General features: G+C 41.2%; 1 protein-coding gene across 6 annotated transcripts in view; it reads right to left on the bottom strand.

Annotated features, from left to right (window-relative positions):
• The window catches only part of KLF12 (Kruppel like factor 12), a 246,814-nt gene that overhangs the window by 19,715 nt on the left and 208,080 nt on the right, over positions 1–19,019 (bottom strand). For 5 of the 6 annotated variants that reach the window (XM_027713527.2, XM_027713531.2, XM_027713529.2 and 2 more), the window contains one exon: positions 4,823–4,980. In XM_027713527.2, coding sequence (XP_027569328.1) covers positions 4,823–4,980 — 158 coding nt within the window. Of the gene's footprint in view, positions 1–3,616; positions 3,686–4,822; positions 4,981–19,019 lie in introns of all 6 variants that reach the window. The other variant, XM_027713532.2, reaches the window with a different exon arrangement.

Here is a 19,019-nt window from a genome sequence, read left to right as displayed (position 1 = left end):
AAGCAAAGACTAAATAAAACACCCATGTACTCACTAGCCCTCTTTCTTCTAGGGTGGTGTCTCAACCAGCTATAAAGGAACATCTTGAGGAGGGAATGCTGTCATTTTCTCAGGTACAAATCTGTACTTCTGACATGTTTACTGTCTCCATATAACACTGCTGAAGACCCCCTGACACTGACAAATAGGCTTCATTACATCTGTGGCAAAGGTATTTGCTCTCATCTCTCAGGAATGATATAGGCGTTGATCAAGGAACAAAGCACCAAACACTAAAAAATTCACTTGGCCTGGGGGCTATATTCAGCCTGCCTCTGTAAGAACCTGAAAAAGCAGCCCCATCTTCTGCAGCAGCAGCACTGACAAGGGTGATTCAGAGCCAGTGTGGTCTCATGCATGAAGAGGGACAGTTGTAGCTCCCACAGAAGGTGCTCTGGTTACAGACCTTGCCCTCCTCCACTCCTTCACTCCTCTGAGGTAGAAGCAAAGCCATGTCTGTGGATATACAATGCCCTACACGCATGGACTGTTCCCACTTCATGCCAACTGGAAAGTCCCAGGCTTCTGCTGCCACTGACCCCAGAAAGCTACTCTGTCACATTCTTCCAGAAATTTGTAACTAATGACTAAAATGAGGTTGCACAGAAATACAGAATGCTGATTACTACTACAGTAGAAGAGATCCTATGGAGGTGAGAGACAGGGAATAATCTCTTGTGTATCAGACATGGTAAAATTATGTTCTACATAACATCAAAGCAGGCATCTTCTTTCTTTGTTGACTTCTTCAGGGTGATTCACACAATATTTTAAACTCTTTGGGCTCTTCCATATAACAGGTAAGAGGATAGCCACGATGAGCTAGAACTGGATTTAACCTCAAGCATCTTCAGATGTTTAGATGTCCACACAGTGGAAGGAACAACTATTATTGAGTCTGTAATGCTCAGCTCTCCTACTGGATGTCAATGGCAACTTCAGTACTGCCTAGAAAAGGCCTGAAATAGCCACTAGAGATCATAAAATAGTGCTACGCATGTTTCCCTCTCCATCTTCCAAGTAAAAGCAGCAAACTGAAGAAGGTGAGTCCCACCAGGGCTGCATGGGTGCAGACCTCACATGAACAGCAGTTACACTCTCCCCATTCCTGGGGCAGGCACCACTACTTATGCCAAGTGCAACACAGATGTACGCAAACCAGGAACGCAACCCATGGCTGCTGGTTTTCCCATTTCTCAAGATTATTCCTTTGTGGAGTCACACATTAGTAATTTTCTTTTAAGTTCACTGAAGCAGAAACTAACTCAACACAACTCCAGTCAGTCAATTTCTCACAGTTTCTCCTTGCAGAAAGAGTTGATAAACCTGAGCTGCGAGATTGCCTGCGAGCCCCGAAGGCTCTCCATCACACCCAATACCTACTGATAGCTTTATTTGATGATCTGGCAAAACAACAACAAGAAGCTGATACTAGAATGAGAAATTTAATACCAGTGCTTGTGATTTATGAAATGGTCTAATTATTACAGGTTTCACTTGCAGTTTTTCTAGTCAGAGAGAAGATACGTAATTCAAGTTCGCCCCCCAGTGGACTCTCTGCCCACGCCAGTACACTAAGATTGAGGACACTGGTGACAAGTATTGGGAAGCTAGACAATGGCATACCTTCACAAGCTATGAATTACTCCAAGAGAATTAAATGCAACTGTTACCATCTGTATTATTTTGTTTCCATTTTTAATTAAGGTGTAAGGAAGTATACCTTTCAACCAACAAAGCTGTTCTTTCTGTCAAAATACCACATTGTTTTTAATCCTGTATCCAAACTACTGTGAATGTTTTAGTAGCTATGCCCAGAAAATCGTTTAGGTTGGAAAAGACCTTTGAAGATCATTGAGTAAATGAAAAAAACCCAAACGTTCTCAAATACATCCTGCTTAAGTAAACAATTGTCAGCAAGAGCAGCCTGCCTAAAAAAAAAACAACCCTCCAGATTATGCAATGCTGAGTTTCTGTGATCTTTTCTCAGAAAGTTTCCTACTGAAACTTGCTCACCCTTGCATGCATAGCTGTCATACTTCATTTATACTTATCCAAAACTGCACTAATTACTGTGGGTCATACGTGAATAATTGACTTCTTTTGCCTGAAGCAAAAGCAAAGACCAAGATAAAAAATGTAAAGTGACATTAGTACACGGAGTACACTCATGGCCAATGCTGCACGTAAGTCTGAATATATCAACTTCTTACCAAGACTGAGAAGTGTTCAGTAAAATGCATTTAATTTTAGCAGCATGATACAGATTTTCTCACTGGATCCACTGGCTAAATTCAGCTCTCACCTTCTAGACTACACCTCTTTCATCATGCCTGCTGCAATGTCAATATAAAGCAGTTGTCAGCTGACCATTTAATCAAGGTTTTTGATTTGATGTTACTTTTCTTTTTCTCTAAAGTAATAAACCAACTTCCAGCATAACTGCAAAACAGGCAGCTGTCTTTTGGCATGGAGATTCATTTCAGCCAGCTAACAGCCTGGCAGGTACCCATGTTTCCTCTGTACTCAGCAGTGGAAGAAAAGCACCTTTGCAAGCCAATCTCTGGGTATACATGAAGAGGGAATAACATGCCCCAGAGGTGCCAATCCCTCTCCTCTGACTACCCAGAGATCCCAGACAGATAGCATAGCCCTGACACCCAGCTGCCAGGAAACCAAGGCTGAGGAGACAGATCCTACCATTATAGCAGGTAGACAAACTCCCTTCATGCTGCCTGGAGAGTTACAGACACTAAAGCTGTAATCACCTATACCCTTTTCAAGCCTTCAGTATCTAGTTTTGAGCATTCTAAGTGCACAGCCTGAGATTCAGCAGTGTTGACTATTTAACACTGATTTGAGTGCATTACCTGCAAGCTCTGGTCTGCCCCATGAAATCACTAAAGAATCACAGACTCACGACAAATATAATTCTCAGTGTTCTAAAATGTCATGGCAGAGAAGAGCCTTCTCTGTTTCTGGGCTAACTTGGGTATGACATTTCTGAGGTTGTTCACATCTAGTTTTGTAACTCAGCTCTTTACAGGACGATTGCTTATACTCCTGGGCTGGTTGCCAGTCTTGCAGGCTAGAAAAGAGTGACTTCCCAATGGTATAAGCAGATAAAAAGTATTTCTGGTTCAAACCAAACACTCTACTGTTCTTATGTCTCTGTTGGGCTCTCTGTCTTTAAATCTGCTACAGCTTTATAATGCTCAAAGGGCTGTACAGGCAAGAAAAGGAAACAACATAGAAATCAGGGCCGGGAGAAGGAAAGGAATGGAGTAGGGATAGACTGGGATAAAAGAAGTAAAACAAGAATGACAGAGAACAAAGTGAAAGGGTAAGGGTATATAAAATATATTAGAAGGGTAGGGATGAAAGACCACATTGAAGTTGGGAAAGAATAGGGAAAAAGAAAAAAGAATTAAGACAAGAATTATAAATCATGAGAGAGCAGAAGGCACAAGCATTAATGGGAAGATATGGAGAAACCAGGAAAATTGGCCTGGAGGGAAATGTAATGAAATTTCCAGATCAACACAACATTTCTGCTGTATAAGGAAGGGACTCTTACCTTACCGAAATTGGTTTAGTAGGGGGTACTAGGATGGAGCCTTGTTCAGAATTCCTCTCAACAAAAGTCCTACCAACCAAAAGACATATTGGAAAGAGTGATGGAGACATGGCCTCAATTGAAATGGAGAAGCCATCACTTAATTTTTTAAAATAATATCTCATACTCCTTAGAGTACATCACACCACAAAAAGTGCCAGCAGATTCTCAGCAAAGAACAACATTGTGCTACATGCTGGATAAACACCATCTTTTCTTCAAGAGTTACAAGAATGCTGAAGTCCATTAAGAGCAGAGAAATCAATAAATTTAAGCAAATCAGTAGCAGAGTAAGGAATAGCACTGAGACTCAGAGTGTTCTGTCCACTGCCTTTCCAGCCATCCAATCAAGCCCCTTTTAAACTGCTTTAGTATTTCAAATTGCTGCTCCTGAGTTTATCCACAATAAAATTACAACTATTACATCATCACTGCTTCAGCTCCCCTTACATGCCTGTCATACAGACTACTAACAGTCCACAAAGTTAATAAGGACACCAGGTATTGACTAAGTGTTAAGTATTATCATCACTGAATGGGACCTAGCTCCTCTAAGCACCTCTCCTGCACCTCTGTTGTAGGGACCTAGTACAACCTATTCTCATACAGTGACTGACTTCCCTCTCCAGTATGGGGTAGGTGCTCCCTAAAGCCTTCCAGAAAGACATACTGAGGACTTGAGTTTACACTTGAGTTGAACTGAAGGCTCTCAGGAGCACCTGGCATTCAAAGGCCACATCTGTAAAAGCAAGTAGTAGCTCGACCTGAGCAGATCTGTAGAGTGAAAAAATGCTGCTGAAGATTCATGACCGCATTATATGCTCTTCTGGAGGGTTTTCTTTGGACTAGCTCTGGTTGATCCCAAGCAATGACCACCCACTGTTTGTTGAAGCACAGTAGGTGATGTCCCTGAAGGCCACTTTTCTGTTTAGTTTCATTGGAGAGGAGTCTGGTTCGTGCTGACACCACTCTAGTACTGCCAAAGGGGGGATGACAGGGACACTCTTGATCTGCCCCAGAATGCCAGTGCTGATTCACTCGCAAAGATCTCTGTTATTTAAAGGCCTTTGGCCCTTAGTGCAGGACAACGAACTCAATACGTCCTAAATTAGGCAGAGAGAAACCTGCTTGTCTTAACCATGGTGCACAGTGCCAACAAAGTCTTACCTGTGTGTGTTCTCCGGTGAGCCTTCAGGTGGGAACTTTTTGTGTATACTTTGTTGCATCCCTCAAAGTCACACCGATGGATGCGCCGCTTCCTGGAGTCTGGAGACTCAGACCTTCTCTGACGTCTTGTGCTCTCAATACTGAATGGTGAAATTGAACTGAAAAACAGAACAGAAACAAAGAAATGAAGCAAGAGCATAGTGTACATCCTGGGCCCCCAAAAATCAGCTGTAATATATGACTGTGACAAAAGTGACACACACAATTAATTATTTCCCTTTCTATAATGTAGTTCACAGCACATATTTGACACAATCAGTGCTTAAACTAGAGCATATTTTGCAATATGAAATAACTGAAGTCTTGATTTAGAGGTGCTTATTGCCCTAAAAAAAGCCTCACGATCCTTGAAACACTGCTCCAATAATGAAGTAGCCTGACTTTATCTGAGCTCTATTTCTATTTGACACATGTCCAAGTACAAGCTCACTGAACTCTGTTTTCTAAACAACTTCATATATAGTCTCCATAACTTCTCCTCGACAACTTTAAATAGATAAAAAGCCTGAAACCTTTTATGAAAAAGTGTTTCCAATACCCAGATCTGGATCTGCATTAGGCCAAACACCTGTTATTTGCTTGAATAAAAACTGCTAACAGATTCATATCACCACGCAGCAGTGATTTTTCCATTTTCTTATTTAACAATTCACAATCTACCACTTGCAAGCCAAAGAATTTTATTTTCCATTCAGACCACTGATAAATAAAGTTTACTAGCACAGGGTCAGAGAACAATCCCCGAGAAATTCAAATGCTCATTAAAGATACTCCATTTACAGCAACGTCTTAAGTTATCCCAATTTTAAGCAATTACAAATATAATGTTGAAGTTACGTTGCTTGATATTCTAAATACAGTGCATACTGAGTCTAATACTTGAAAAAGTCTGCTACAGCAATGCATTTGGCTTGGTTAGATAAACTACTATCAAGCTGGTGGGCTAAGATCCAAACCCTCATTGACTTCCAGTCATAAATTTTTATTAACTGATCATCTTATCAACCTTGCCATGACTATATCGCACAACAATCACGTTAACCCACAGTTATACTAACCTGTTTAGCTACTTTAAATACTGGAACAGCACTGGCCTTCATCAGATTTCTGGGGCTTCCCAGATTTATTGACATTCAAGTTAAATAAGCTACAGATTCATTAGTCAGCTCTTTTAGACTCTTAAGATCAATTTGAATGAAAAGAAGCATGAACCTTTGGTGAAGCTATCATACTGAGAAAGGCATTTGAAAGAAGCACTGATGTTGATGCATTCGCTGAGAAGCTCCTGTGTTAACACCAATTTGCAACCTCCTGTTACAACAGTCACTGTTACAGCTATAGCTGTTCCAGAATAAATTTAACTCCTAGAGATTTCCAGAATTTGCTGAGGACTATTTATACTGGGTTAAAACTTTGCATAAAGCATCTCACACAATTACCATGTGATTTCAGAGATGTTCTAATTCTCTGCATGCAAACCTTTAAGCCTTGAATTAGTGGTAGTCCAAATTACTCGTTTTTCTTTTTGTTTGAATATTTTTATAGTATAACCCTAATTTAAAGCATTATTAAAAAAGAAAAAGGTATTTTCTTTCCAATAGTCCTCTTTCTCTCTTAACACTTCATATATATTCATAGTTCACCTTCAGGCAAGAGATTTTTCAGAGTAATTATTTTTGCCTAGAATATGATGCGTGCAAATGGGTGCGCAGAGAATTTCTGAAATGCAGAAAGAAGTGGACAAAGGGCTGCAATATCAACATTAACTAGTGAAAAGTTGTCCACAAGAGAGTAAGACACATTAGCACTTTAACTATGTGACTGGAATACAGGTATGTTTAGCTCTCACAAAAATGGCTTAGGAATTGCATTTAAGCATCTGCATCTCAGGGCAAATAAAAGCGTTGGGTTAGATGATTCACTGAGAATGGTCTCACTACTCCAGCTGTTTGTTTTTTTTTAAACATCCCATCATCTGAAATAAAAGTGAATGTGTAAATCAACTGTTAAAGCTCAATACTGAACATACAAAATCCAGTACTCAAGACCAGAAAATCTTTACCTTTAAAAATAAATATTTGTGCATCATTTTCACTGCACATGATTTATGAGCTGTCTTAAAAGCCTGTTCTGTAACAGCGTTCAGATCCTGGATAGTACAGCTCATTTAAATGGGAGGAGGATCAAGCTTATAATGCTGCTGCAATTTCCAGCCTGGAGACAAAATGAACCTTGAGAAGAGTCAGCACCTCATAAAAGCTATTTGTCATATACAAGAAAGTGATCTCACTGCTGGGAACTGCTCTGTGCTTTCCCAGGTATTTATACAGGAGAGAGTGGCATAAAGCAGTGCTGTGAATGAGGCACATGACCAATGCTGCTGCTTCTTAACTGGATTGCTCCCTTTCTAAAAAGTGAAGGACTCTACCTATTCCAGAGGAGGAAGAGTAACAGAATAAGCCACAGAAGGTGATGTGCATTGTCACTAATCCCTGACAGCTTCAGTCATCGCTTACTTAGCACACCAAGGAGAAAAGCTATTGTCAGCCAGAACAAGCAATGTAACCTCATGCCTTTCCTTTGCAGCAGTGCAGGCTAAATGATAAACTAATCACCAGAGGAGTCTCACATGGCAAGTGAGAGTGTACATCCAAAGTGATTTTCCTCTACCACTCTAACTCCTGTGGCACAGGGGGACCCCCACAGTGTAGACATGCTCCCTGGTGGAAAAGGAGCCAGAATCTACCTGATAGCACCAGCTTTGTTTTAGTCTGTCAAAAGCTGTGTAACTTTTTAAAAACTGAGATACCACAAAAAGCCCTAAAAAGAGCACTAAGTGCTTTTATGAGCTTCCTCAGGTTAGTCCCTCACATAGTAACTTCCAGCTGATTTGTTGATGTTCTCTCCCTTCGCCATGCAGCAGTAAAGGGACATCTTCTTTTTGAAGTAATTCCTACAAAACACTCTCTCTCACCACACAGACATAAAAGAAGTCCTCAAAACCACGTTTTGTGCCTTTTAAAGGCCATGGAAGTTCTGTCAGATGGCTCTGGTCAGAACGGGGTTCCAGAAACTACTGTTTGACAGCACCATGGTAGATGAAGACGGAGCATGGATGTGTCAGGGAACTCATAGGTATTTATTTTTTTAACTGACTTCTTTTTCCTTTTTGTTTAAAATGTTTCAAAATTCTATAAAATAAAGAAAAAACACTACCCAAAAAACCTACAAAAAACCCCCCACTAAACCAAAACCCAAGCAAATCATAGTGTAGCGGCCTCTCTCAATCTAAGTGTCCCTCGCAGATTGCACAGAGGGAAGACCTGGAAACCTGTCATCAGCCAAGAGCTACTAAGGCACTCAGAGGAAGAGCTGCCAGTTCTCCTGTTCATGGCCAAGATCTCAGGTAGCCTTTAAGGCTCAAGGTGGGCTTTAACAATAGGACTGACCCCACACATAACAGCTCAGTGAGATTTCAGGATGTATCAACTTACTGCTGATACATTAAGTTTGAAAGATAAATTAACAAAGAAGAAAACTGGGTTCTGACCTGTCAGCTTGACATTTATTTATTTGCAGTTCATTATTTCTAAAACCAGTGTAATTTCTATGTTAGCATAGAAATTGTTACACTTAACAGGAATCCTGGCAGGTTGCTGGCTGCCTACATGAGCAGCTGCAACACCTGCAGTCAGTTTGGCTGGTAAGGTGAAATGAGTAAAACCAACATGACCTTTTAGGTGATTTATAAAAATTCAGTTGCGTTATTTCCAGCTAGAGGTGAAAACATACATCTTTGCCACTCACACATGGCCAAGTGCTTGTCTCTCGGATGCCAAAAAGTCTGCAAAGTGTAACACTGACTGGGGCTTCGCCAGTAGATGGCCATCAAGTTCTGCTGAATGTGATCTGCACTGCATGAGATGGATTTTAACACCCTGGTAATGCAGGATTATTTTTCCATTCTACAAATGCTGCCCACCCATGACTTCCTAGGTGTTTTGCCTCTGTTCTACGCAGACTGTGAATGGTCCTTGGCATATGCAGTAACACTTAAAACCCACATGTAATGGGTCTTTTTATACCGATCCTGTGTTTTCTGAGCAATATGCAGAGCAGAGCTGCCCAGAGAACTTCCAAGGGAGCATGATATGTTTATTAAAGACTTGAACTGTGTTCAGCCTCGTGACACACCACCAACACACCATGCACAAGTCACTGCACGCTGGCAGCTCCCAACAAATAGTCTCCTCAAGTGCACTCACTCTGTGGCCAATCTGCAGGGTTACCTTCGGCCACCAAAATACAAGCTTCTTCCGGGTGCTGCTGGCATCCCAGTGAGCCAGTCGAAGGTTGGCTGACACAGCCAGCAAGGAGCTGGTGACGTGCAGCAAGCTACGCTTTGCTCTTTGCTCTACAAACCTAAACAATGACCCAGTGTTGCATCTTCAACCTTATGATCGCCACCTTTACTCTTCCTTGGCCCCTCCACTATGAGCTCAGACTCTCTGGCTATGCATCCTTCTTGCCTCCAAAGACCTCATGGAAAACACACCGACCCAGGGCCAACAAGTAAAGACCAGTTTGTGTTCAATATCCCTGCCACCTTACCACACATCTCTCCTTTACAGCACTCAGACTGCATTACCTTCCTCCCTAGATGGTCCCATAGTTAACTGAGAGACTTGTGGTTGCACCTTAACAACAGTCCACAGTTGCTAAAAACAGATGTCATCTTTCCTTTGGGGTGAGACCCAGGCATGTTCCCTCCACTCTGGCTACCATGAGAAGAAAACTAGACTGGGCTCAGCCCTGTGCAGCATCTGCTCAGCCTGGATGAAGGGCTCAGCAGGCAGGCCAGACTGCGTCCCACAAGGTGGACATAACACAAGTTGTGGTCCTTTTTTGTTCCTCAGCCTCTGAGTTGCGACGTAGGTGATTTGTTAGGATGGCATATCAGGACAGTCCCACTCCAGTTGCTTTCCATGGTGTTGGCACAGGCACTTGTCTGAACCTGCAGCAAGCTGGTGCAGGGACCCACAGTGACAAAAAGTCAATTCTGCCAAAAGAACCTGAGAAGCTTTTGGTGGTTTAACCCCTAAGTAGTATCAAGTACCTGCACTGACACATGGAAGAGGATGGAAACCTGTGGCCAAGAGTCAAGGGAGTATCATCACCCCTTTCAGTGGCAACCAGCTGTGATTACCAAAGCCTCCATGGAAATTTAGAATATGCACAAAGAAATCAAGAACATGGACATAAGCAATCAACACCAGGAACAACTGGAAAATCTACCTTTTGCTGCACAGAGAAGTTACTTCTTGTGATACTTGAGTATATAATACACAGAAAAATAAACATAAATAGATAGGCTGAAAACAAAAACTGGGAGATATAATCATGCTAAATGCTTAGGAGTTGACAATGTGTTTTGGCAATACAGGATAGAACCAAGAAGCAAACACTCATATTCCCACCCTCAGGTCAATTTTGGACATGAAGATATTTACAGGTTTTCTTTGGTTTTAAAGGGAAAAAGGATAAATATACAGTATTCAAATACACAAATAGTGTATAAATCTAGCGATGTGAATCTTTATGAGACATGTAAAGCTTATAGGTCAACCTGTAAGTTGTAGTGACTAAAAGTGCAGGCAAATTAAATAAAAGCAGAAAACTAGAATGTAACATGCCTGCATTCAGATGATAATGAGCCGCTGAAGAAAATCTTTAGATTTCTAGCATTTGCCCAGCATTCAAGGGGAACCTGGGCTGCAGAAAGAAGCATTATAGGTTTTGGCTGCTTAACATTTATAGTGACTAACTACAGGCATAAGTGAAGCTTTACGCATTATTTTTGAAAATCTTGGCCTTTGGATCCGGTGGTGGGATGGCACCCCTAGAGCACATTGAGCAGCATGCGCACACACATCCCTGGCAGCTGCTGATGCTCCTTTGGGTGAAGCCGCGCGGTTCCCAGAGCAGCTCCCCACCAAGGACAATCAGAAGCAGAGATGACCGCAGCCCCAACACCTTTGCTTGGCTCCTCCAGCACATTTCTGAACAGAGTGAACACATCCACAGCAGCACACCACTCATTCAGAGCGTTAATTTCACTTAAGACAAGTATCCTCTATCAGTTAAAGACCTTAAGTGTCAGAGCTAACAGGCATGATTTGGGTACTCTGTGCCTTTTTGAAAAGGGGCATTGAATCACATTTGCCAGACTCCAGCTCTCAATTACTTTCTTTTGTAGCAGCTTTTCACATAATGTAATTTAATTTCCTGATAGGTCATATAATGTTACCTTCTCGCTCAGGATATTGGTGAAAGTATCCTGGTAAACACCATACATTAGACCATGAAGAAATATGACATGGATTATTTTTCATTACAGTTTATAAAACTCCTCCTAGAAGTGAGATGCCAATATCCTACTAAATAAAAACATAGTAGTTTTTTTTTCTTATAAAATGCTTAAATATCAGTGTAATCTCCTGATAAGCGTTTTCACTCAAATATTTACTTACTGTTTTCCTTTTTAAATACAAAGTTTCTACTGTCTCCTGTCCAAAACAGATGCACACGCATATGTACATATATATTTTTTGCCCTCTTTTATTCTTAGATTCTAATTAATGTTTCATGAAAGGCAAACAGCTGCCTTAGGAATTTTAGACATTAAAACATATCAAGCAGTACTTAAGGCGATCATAAAAGGAAAATATGTGCTACTCTTTTATTAACAGTAGTTACTTCAATCACTGTACTTGAAGGTGATGTTATACTGGAAATTATAGTTTTTGTCAAGAAAGAAAGGAGGAATTTGGCAGCATAGACAAACAGCACACACATTAAATGGGAAAATTACATGGATAAACAGTACAAAGATAAAAGATGACTTGAATATATTTGGTTCAGAAAGTGCTTGAGCTGAAGATGGAGCAAAATTGCACTTGGAGCAGATGGGGAGATAGGAGTAAGAGCACCATTAGTTTGTCTTGTTATGCTCTGAGTGCTGCCAGAGGCAACATCCCGGTAAAGAAGATCCTCTGCTCCAGCTCCATATGGCCATTCCCATGCTCCCAACTGCCCTGGGCAGTTGGGGAACAAAACACCCTGCACATCTTTGACCATGACTTCATCTGCAGCATTTACTGCTGAGACCAGATAAAGGTACTCAAACTGCTGAGTTTCCTTGCAAAACCCGAGCGTGTCACAACATTGCTCTGGCTTGAGTGGAACTGGAAACACAACTATACACTTCTGGCAGAGAGAAAGAACTTTAGGGTCCACTAGGAAAAGCACTAATGTCAACCATGGCACAACTTACCAAAATTATTCATCATCTCTGTTATCAGCTGTGTTAAGCTGAGACATGGAATGAGACATTTGCTTGATCCTCCTGATCTGTATTCATGCTATGGGATCCAGAAGCAGCACATCTCCTAGAGCTGTGCTGTCCTGAGGTGTATCCCAGCTCCACACTGAGCCGAGACCCAAATACACACCATGTTTTCTCTTTCACGCTGTTCTTCTGTGCTAGGCTTCTAAAGAAAGGAAGCTGAGCCAGAAAGTATCTACGACATGCTCCAGCATGTCCCCCAGATCTGATTACTGGAAGACTGCGAAGCAAACTTCTGACAGAGAAAAACCATAAACAAAATATATGATGAACTCTGAAATGCCACTGAAAAGAAAAACACGCCAAAAACTTTCTGTCTGTTTTACCCTTATTAACCAAGAAATTGGTTAATTCAAGCTATTGTGTAAAAAAGCAAAGGAATTACATGTTTACTACCTTGCACATAAGCATTGCCTACATTATTAAAATGTTTATTCCTGGTTCTGAGAAGATTCATGGCTGTATGACAACTTGCACCGCTATATCCAGCAATAACGAAACATGGGCAGCACCAATTCCCAGACCAGCCCTACTGAATTACTGAGATGATTCTTAACTAAGACGAATTTCACATTTCTCCTACCATGGCAGGACATACAGAGCTTGTTTCTACCTGCAGAAGTTTTACAAACATTTGACAGGAAGGCCATGATATTTTACACATAGACAAAACACTTTCAGTAATTTAAAACATAAATCTGTTTCACTCCTCTCTGCATTTCCCTTGGTTTGGACAGACAGACTCACATTAAGACACTTGTCTTTAGATTTTTTCATAGATCTTGAGATGACAAACAACCGCAGATGTTAACGTATGTTTCAGAAGTATTTTTTTCTAACACGTGCACCATACAAAAGATGTAGAACTGCAACATCGACCCTTCCAGCCCATCAGGATGGCTCAACATCAATACACATTGAAGCCCACGTTAACACGTCTTTTTGTAATATGCCTTATTACCATGGAATAAAGAGTAATAGAAAAACTCATCTGGAGAGGGATCTATAAACTTTCTGCTCAGCAGGGTTAGCCTCAGAGCTAGACCAGGTTGTTCATGGTCTTGTCCTGGTTAAGCCTGAAAATGTTCAAAAATGGGAAACAAAAAGGCATTTCTCTGGGCAATGTGTTCCAGTGCTCAGCCATACTCACATTCAAAAGGGAGTTTCTAATGAATGCTTGCTTTTTCTGAATAGTTCTTACAAAAAGTTTATATTCATAAATACACATATCTACATATTGTGTATGAGTGACCACGAGCTAACATAACCTGAATTTCTTTAAAAAAAAAAATAAATTAGCCTGCTTTGCTTTAGCCCAATGTTTTTCTGAACTGAAGTGAAAATCCATGAAAACAAGGAAACCTCAAGCAGTGGGAAAAACATATCTTCACAATGAACTTGCAGGTGGAATAAAGTGCATGAACAAATGTCTGTTCTTTGGATCTGAAGACAAAGCACTGTACATCCTCCTGAAAGCAGGAATAATTCCTGAAATCCTGTATGCCAAACATGTTTGATGCATGCTAGTTCAGACCTGATCCTGGTCTAGCAGAGAAAGAGCATCTTATTTCATCCCCTCCTTTCGAAGCTAGCAGAACAGCAGTGATCATTCACAGAATCTCTAGCATCAGCCACCCTAACCCTCTTTCCAGACAGGCTGCATCAATGCCAAGTCTGTTCTTTCTTTTTTGTCTCCTTCTAAACAGAGCATAAAATCGGGTAACTGAGCACCTACAACTCAGCTCTGAGAGCACAGGGCCCTGCTTTTTACCTCTCCTGTTTCTTTTTGATTTGTATTTTTTCTTCACGGTTTTCTGGCAACATATATGCAAACAAGCCTTGGTAATACTGGTAGTCTCAGCAGAAAATGGGATGAGCCGAAATTTTCATCATGGAAATAAGTATGTACATATATTCATGTCTTTCATATTTGTTCTGGTTACTTGTAAAAAGAGCACAGATGCTCCACTTTCTAGTGCAGGACTCCCTGTGTATTGTACCTTGCTCTCCAGATTTCATTTCTTCTCCTATCTCTGATTCTGATTTTTCATACTGTACATCAGAGTAGTCAGTCCCAGCGCCTGTACAATGATGATTCTCACCTGTGCATCCACCTCCTCTTGTTGGTTGGACTAACAAATGTGGAACTGATCACTGCAGTGGTGATTAAAAATTCCCTCTTCTATATCCTTAGATGACAAAATTGTCACTAACATCTTGCCAAGTCAGTGATGTTAAATGAGAACATTGCTTCCACTGGGACTGAAACTCATGTGAATGACCTTTACTTTCTTCCTGTTCAGAAGGCTAATTATTGATAAGTTAAATATTTGATGACCCTGCATACCTATATGTAATGTAATTATGGGTGGTCATCTGTCATACCCCGTGTCATCAAGCAAATTTTGTTAACTACTAAATGGTTGACCCCACTGAAGCATACATTTTGGTGCTTATAGATGTAAAGACAACCTGCCATCCCAAACAGAATGTCATCTCAGAAAACCAATTTTTTATGCCCCACAGTCCCCTACAAGCTCCTGTGTGAGAGTATATATTGCAAAGAATTAATCTATTGCAGAGATAATATAAGTACCATACTTATTTGATCTAACTAGGAAAAAAGGGACTGAATAATGTAATTTATTTGGGGACAAAAAAAGTTACTGAGCGCAAGATCGTACTTCAGGAGTTTTGGTTTCTTTCTGTAAGACTACTTTCTAATCAATAAATTTTGAGATTTACAGTTTTGCTTTTTTTTTCCTTCCAGAGAACCCTCTCCTATTGAAAGGAATTTTTTTTAATAAAAGAACATGAGAAAAATATCCCATAAATCAAAATTGTTACTACACCTCAGAGGTCATATGGATTGTGCTACTAAGCATTATCGCTTACAATGAGGAATCCTGATGTATTTATGTTATATAAGAAGCCAGCTTTTGTATTCAATAAGCTAGCTTGTACCTGGCTTTACAGTCATGCGTGCCAATTAAGTATTTCTTCATTTAGATTACGAGATCCTTCCTACATCTTTTTGGCTGTTTTGTGTTTGCAAAGCAAAATAAGTACAGTGAGGCCCCAATACATGAACAGAGTATTAATACACTACCTGCAGTATGAAGAAACCCCACTACCTCTCTATGCATCTGTGGTTTTCCACACCTATTTCTAAGATAGTCTCACCTGAAGCAATGTTATGGGCTTCACCAGTTGCAACTTCTCATACTCCTTTCCCAAGGACTGACATTTCTTTTCTTTTCCTGTCTGTATTTTTCTCCCCTCTTCCCCCAGACTTGCTGCCAATTCGCCAGGTGGGAACTGTCTCTCTAGAGAATCACAGGGGCAGGTTTTGTCACTCAGTGAGATATTTACATAGATGGAAATTTATGTAGTTGCAGTTTCACTGTATTTGCTAGTATTTGAAAGATTTCTAGTGGTTTCATCTGCACAATGGGATGCAAAGTGTCCCTGAAAGCTGTAGAAACCACTCTGGCATGTAGCTTCTGAGAGAGAGGAACTCATGACTACCATCTATGTGCTGGAAGAGTTACTTTATCTTTTTACTGGCCTTGCACAGATTGGTTAGATCATGTGGGCGACCATTCCTTTTCTTCTCTCCATTATTAAAACTGCACCTAGGAAATACTTGATCTGCACTCTTTGTAACTGTGGGTAGTAGAGTCTTTCCATGTGTAGTTAATTGTGCAACAGAGCATTAATCTACTTTTCACTCATATCAAAAAGGCAAATTTCCTCTTTCAACAGAAAGAGGAAACCAGAGTATTGTCATTTTCATGAACTGGTCCTCTTAACACTTTCTCACCAAGGCAGAACTGCATTTAGAATCTCTCAAGTGCTCATGGGCTTGATTTGTTAACAGCAAAATTGCTTCTGTAAGCAGACTGCACATGGCCATAAGATATGTTTTGTACTGGGAAATCCAAGGAAATACATCTTTAACCAATCTGCTTGTCATATAAATTGTTTCAGTTGCACTCAAGAGTACAAAGCCTATTCTTCCTGATAAATACCCAATAACACTTTTTCAAGAGCATTATTAGGCTCGCAGTCAAGCAACTCTACTCCTCTGGACTGCACTGGGTCAAGGTGTTTGCATGGGCTTGCTCTCATGCTCTTCCACTTGAACAACTAGGTGGTCCTCACTGTGGCTACTTCTTGGTCAGGAAAAACTACAGACATCCTTAGGATGACAATATTCTTCTACAGAAAGGCGTAGTGGGTTTCTGTGGCTGGGTTTTAGTGGTGAGGGGGGCTACAGGGTTGGCTTCTGTTAGAAGCTGCTAGAAGCTTCCCCTGTCTGGTGGAGCCAACGTCAGCTGGCTCCAGGATGGGCTTCCTGCTGCTGGCCAAGGCTGAGCCAATTAGGAGTGATAGTAACGCCTCTGTGATAACTTATTTAAGAACAGAAAGGTATTGCACAGAAAGAATTCCAGCCAGGGAAGAGTGGAGTGAGAACATGTGAATAACAACACAGACACCAAAGTCAGTGCAGACGGAGAGGCAGGAGGTGCTCCAGGCACCAGAGCTGAGGTCCCTGCAGCCCGTGGTCTTCGAAGGCCATGGTGGAGCAGCTGTGCCCCTGCAGCCCATGGAGGACCATCAGGGTGCAGAGACCCACCTGCAGCCCATGGAGGAGCCCACGCTGGAGCAGGTGGATGCATGAAGGAGGCTGTGACCCTGTGGGAGGCCCAAGATGGATCAGGGGACCTGCAGCCCATGGAGAGAAGAGTCCACGCTGGAGCAGGTTTTTCCCGGGTATGACTTGTGGCCCCTGGGGGGGACCCATGCTGGTACAGCTCATTCATGAAGGACTGCACCCCATGGAGGAGTGACCCACAGGACAGCAGTTTCATGAAGGATGGACTTACGCTGGAGAGGTCCATCAAAGGCTGTGTCCCATGGGAGGGACCCCATGGGAGCAGGGGAAGGACTCCTCTCCCTGAGCAGTGGCAGAAACAGCAACTGACCGTAATCCCCACTCCCTGTCCCCCTGCACCACTGGGGGGGAGGAGGGAGAACATGGAAGAAAGGAGGGGTGGGAGGAAGGTGTTTTTAAGATTATTTTACTTCTCACTCTTTTGCTCTGATCCTGGTAGTAATAAATTCAATTAATATCCCCACTTCAAGTCTGTTTTGCCTGTGATGGTGGATCAGTGACCTCCCCTAGCTCTTATCTCAACTCATGAATCCTTTGTTGTTTTTTTTTCTCTCCTCTGTCCAGTTGCAGAGGGGAGAGAGTGAACGGCTGTAGTGAGTATCTGGCATCCAGCCAGGGCCAACCCACTACAAAAGGAGAGAACAAAATCCTGATGGCTTTTTGCCATCAAAATAAAGGGTCAAGATTTCACTCTATGAATGCTCTAGCTCTGCTCAGGCAAAACTGGACTAAGGAGTTGGTGTTATATATTAACTATAAGTGTATGTGAATTTATGGGAGGATTAAATTGGGTGAGATTTAAAAGAAGTTGCCTCTTCAGGTTTTTTGAAATGTAACACAATGCATTCTCCTGACAAGAAATGTCTTCCCACTGGTTAAAGGGTGTCTGTATCCCTTTGGGATGTCAATTATTATTTGACGGAAATTATTCTGCTCTTTCCAACAGACATTGAATGTTTTGTTTAAAAAAGCATAAAAACATATGAAGTTGAATAAGCTTTGCAACTGTCAGATTTTTGACCTGGCCCTTCCCTAAACACTAGTAACAGGCAAAAAGCTGCATGTTTGTAGGCTTTAGGAAATTAGTTTTATTTTGCTTCATCCCATAAGAATTAAGTATTTAGAAACAATGCTGCCCAACAAAAGAAAGAGAATTCATAGTCATATAAGTACAGTATTTATATGAACACTTTTTCACAGGGGATTAAATAGCCACTCCTTTTCAGATGAGCACACTTTTTCCTTTGATTTGAAACTGTTTCAGGGAGGAGGGAAGAAACTAAGTTTCCACCTATGCAGAAAAATCATCTTGTTACCAGTAGAATTTCTTGCAGACACCTTAGAAATGGAGATCAAACGTCCTTCATCCACATGATACTCCTTCTCCTATTGAGTGCTAAAGAATATTTTTAGGGCCTTGTTATCAATACTTGATGTATTTATTTTTTACACTACCATCACTATAATTTGTTTCACACTTGAAAGCACACCCACATTACAAAGGAAACCCTGCAAAGAAGGAAAGGGAATCTGCCTAGCTGCTCTCTCTGAAGATGGTGTATCCCTCCCAACTGCACCTCCTACAATGCTAAGAAATCAAGGCTTGATAATAACAGGCCGCTCCATTCACCTTGTTAATTTATGCATGTTGCTCATTAGCGCAGGTCAACACAACTGAGTGGCTAGAACACAGTGCTCTGAATTTCAAGTATGTTAAATTTGCAGTCAGGAGCCCCGTCTAGGACCCAGTGGTCCCTTCATTTGCCACAGTTTTCCTGCATATCTTAGCCCAAAGTGAGTTGTTCTGACCCAGGATCCAGTTCACTCGTCTCTGGAATTTCTATTGCTTCCCTGAAAGCTTTAGTCTCCCATATCTTCACCAACAGGATGTTTGGCTTAATAACTTAAATTCACATCAAGACTTCTGTAATTCTACTTTTTAATTTTCCCTTTTGGAAAAAAGAAAATCTGAAAAATCTTCCACGCCCACATCTGGATATTTTCCCTTTCCTAATCTGTTAAAATCTCTGCCTGTTTACTACATGACATCTTAC

Source organism: Pipra filicauda, unplaced genomic scaffold, assembly GCF_003945595.2.
Source record: "Pipra filicauda isolate LSUMZ 115617 unplaced genomic scaffold, ASM394559v2 scaffold39_size4671491_pilon, whole genome shotgun sequence".
In the NCBI taxonomy this organism is placed as follows: Eukaryota; Metazoa; Chordata; class Aves; order Passeriformes; family Pipridae; genus Pipra; species Pipra filicauda.
This window is presented reverse-complemented; position numbering and strand designations above follow the sequence as displayed.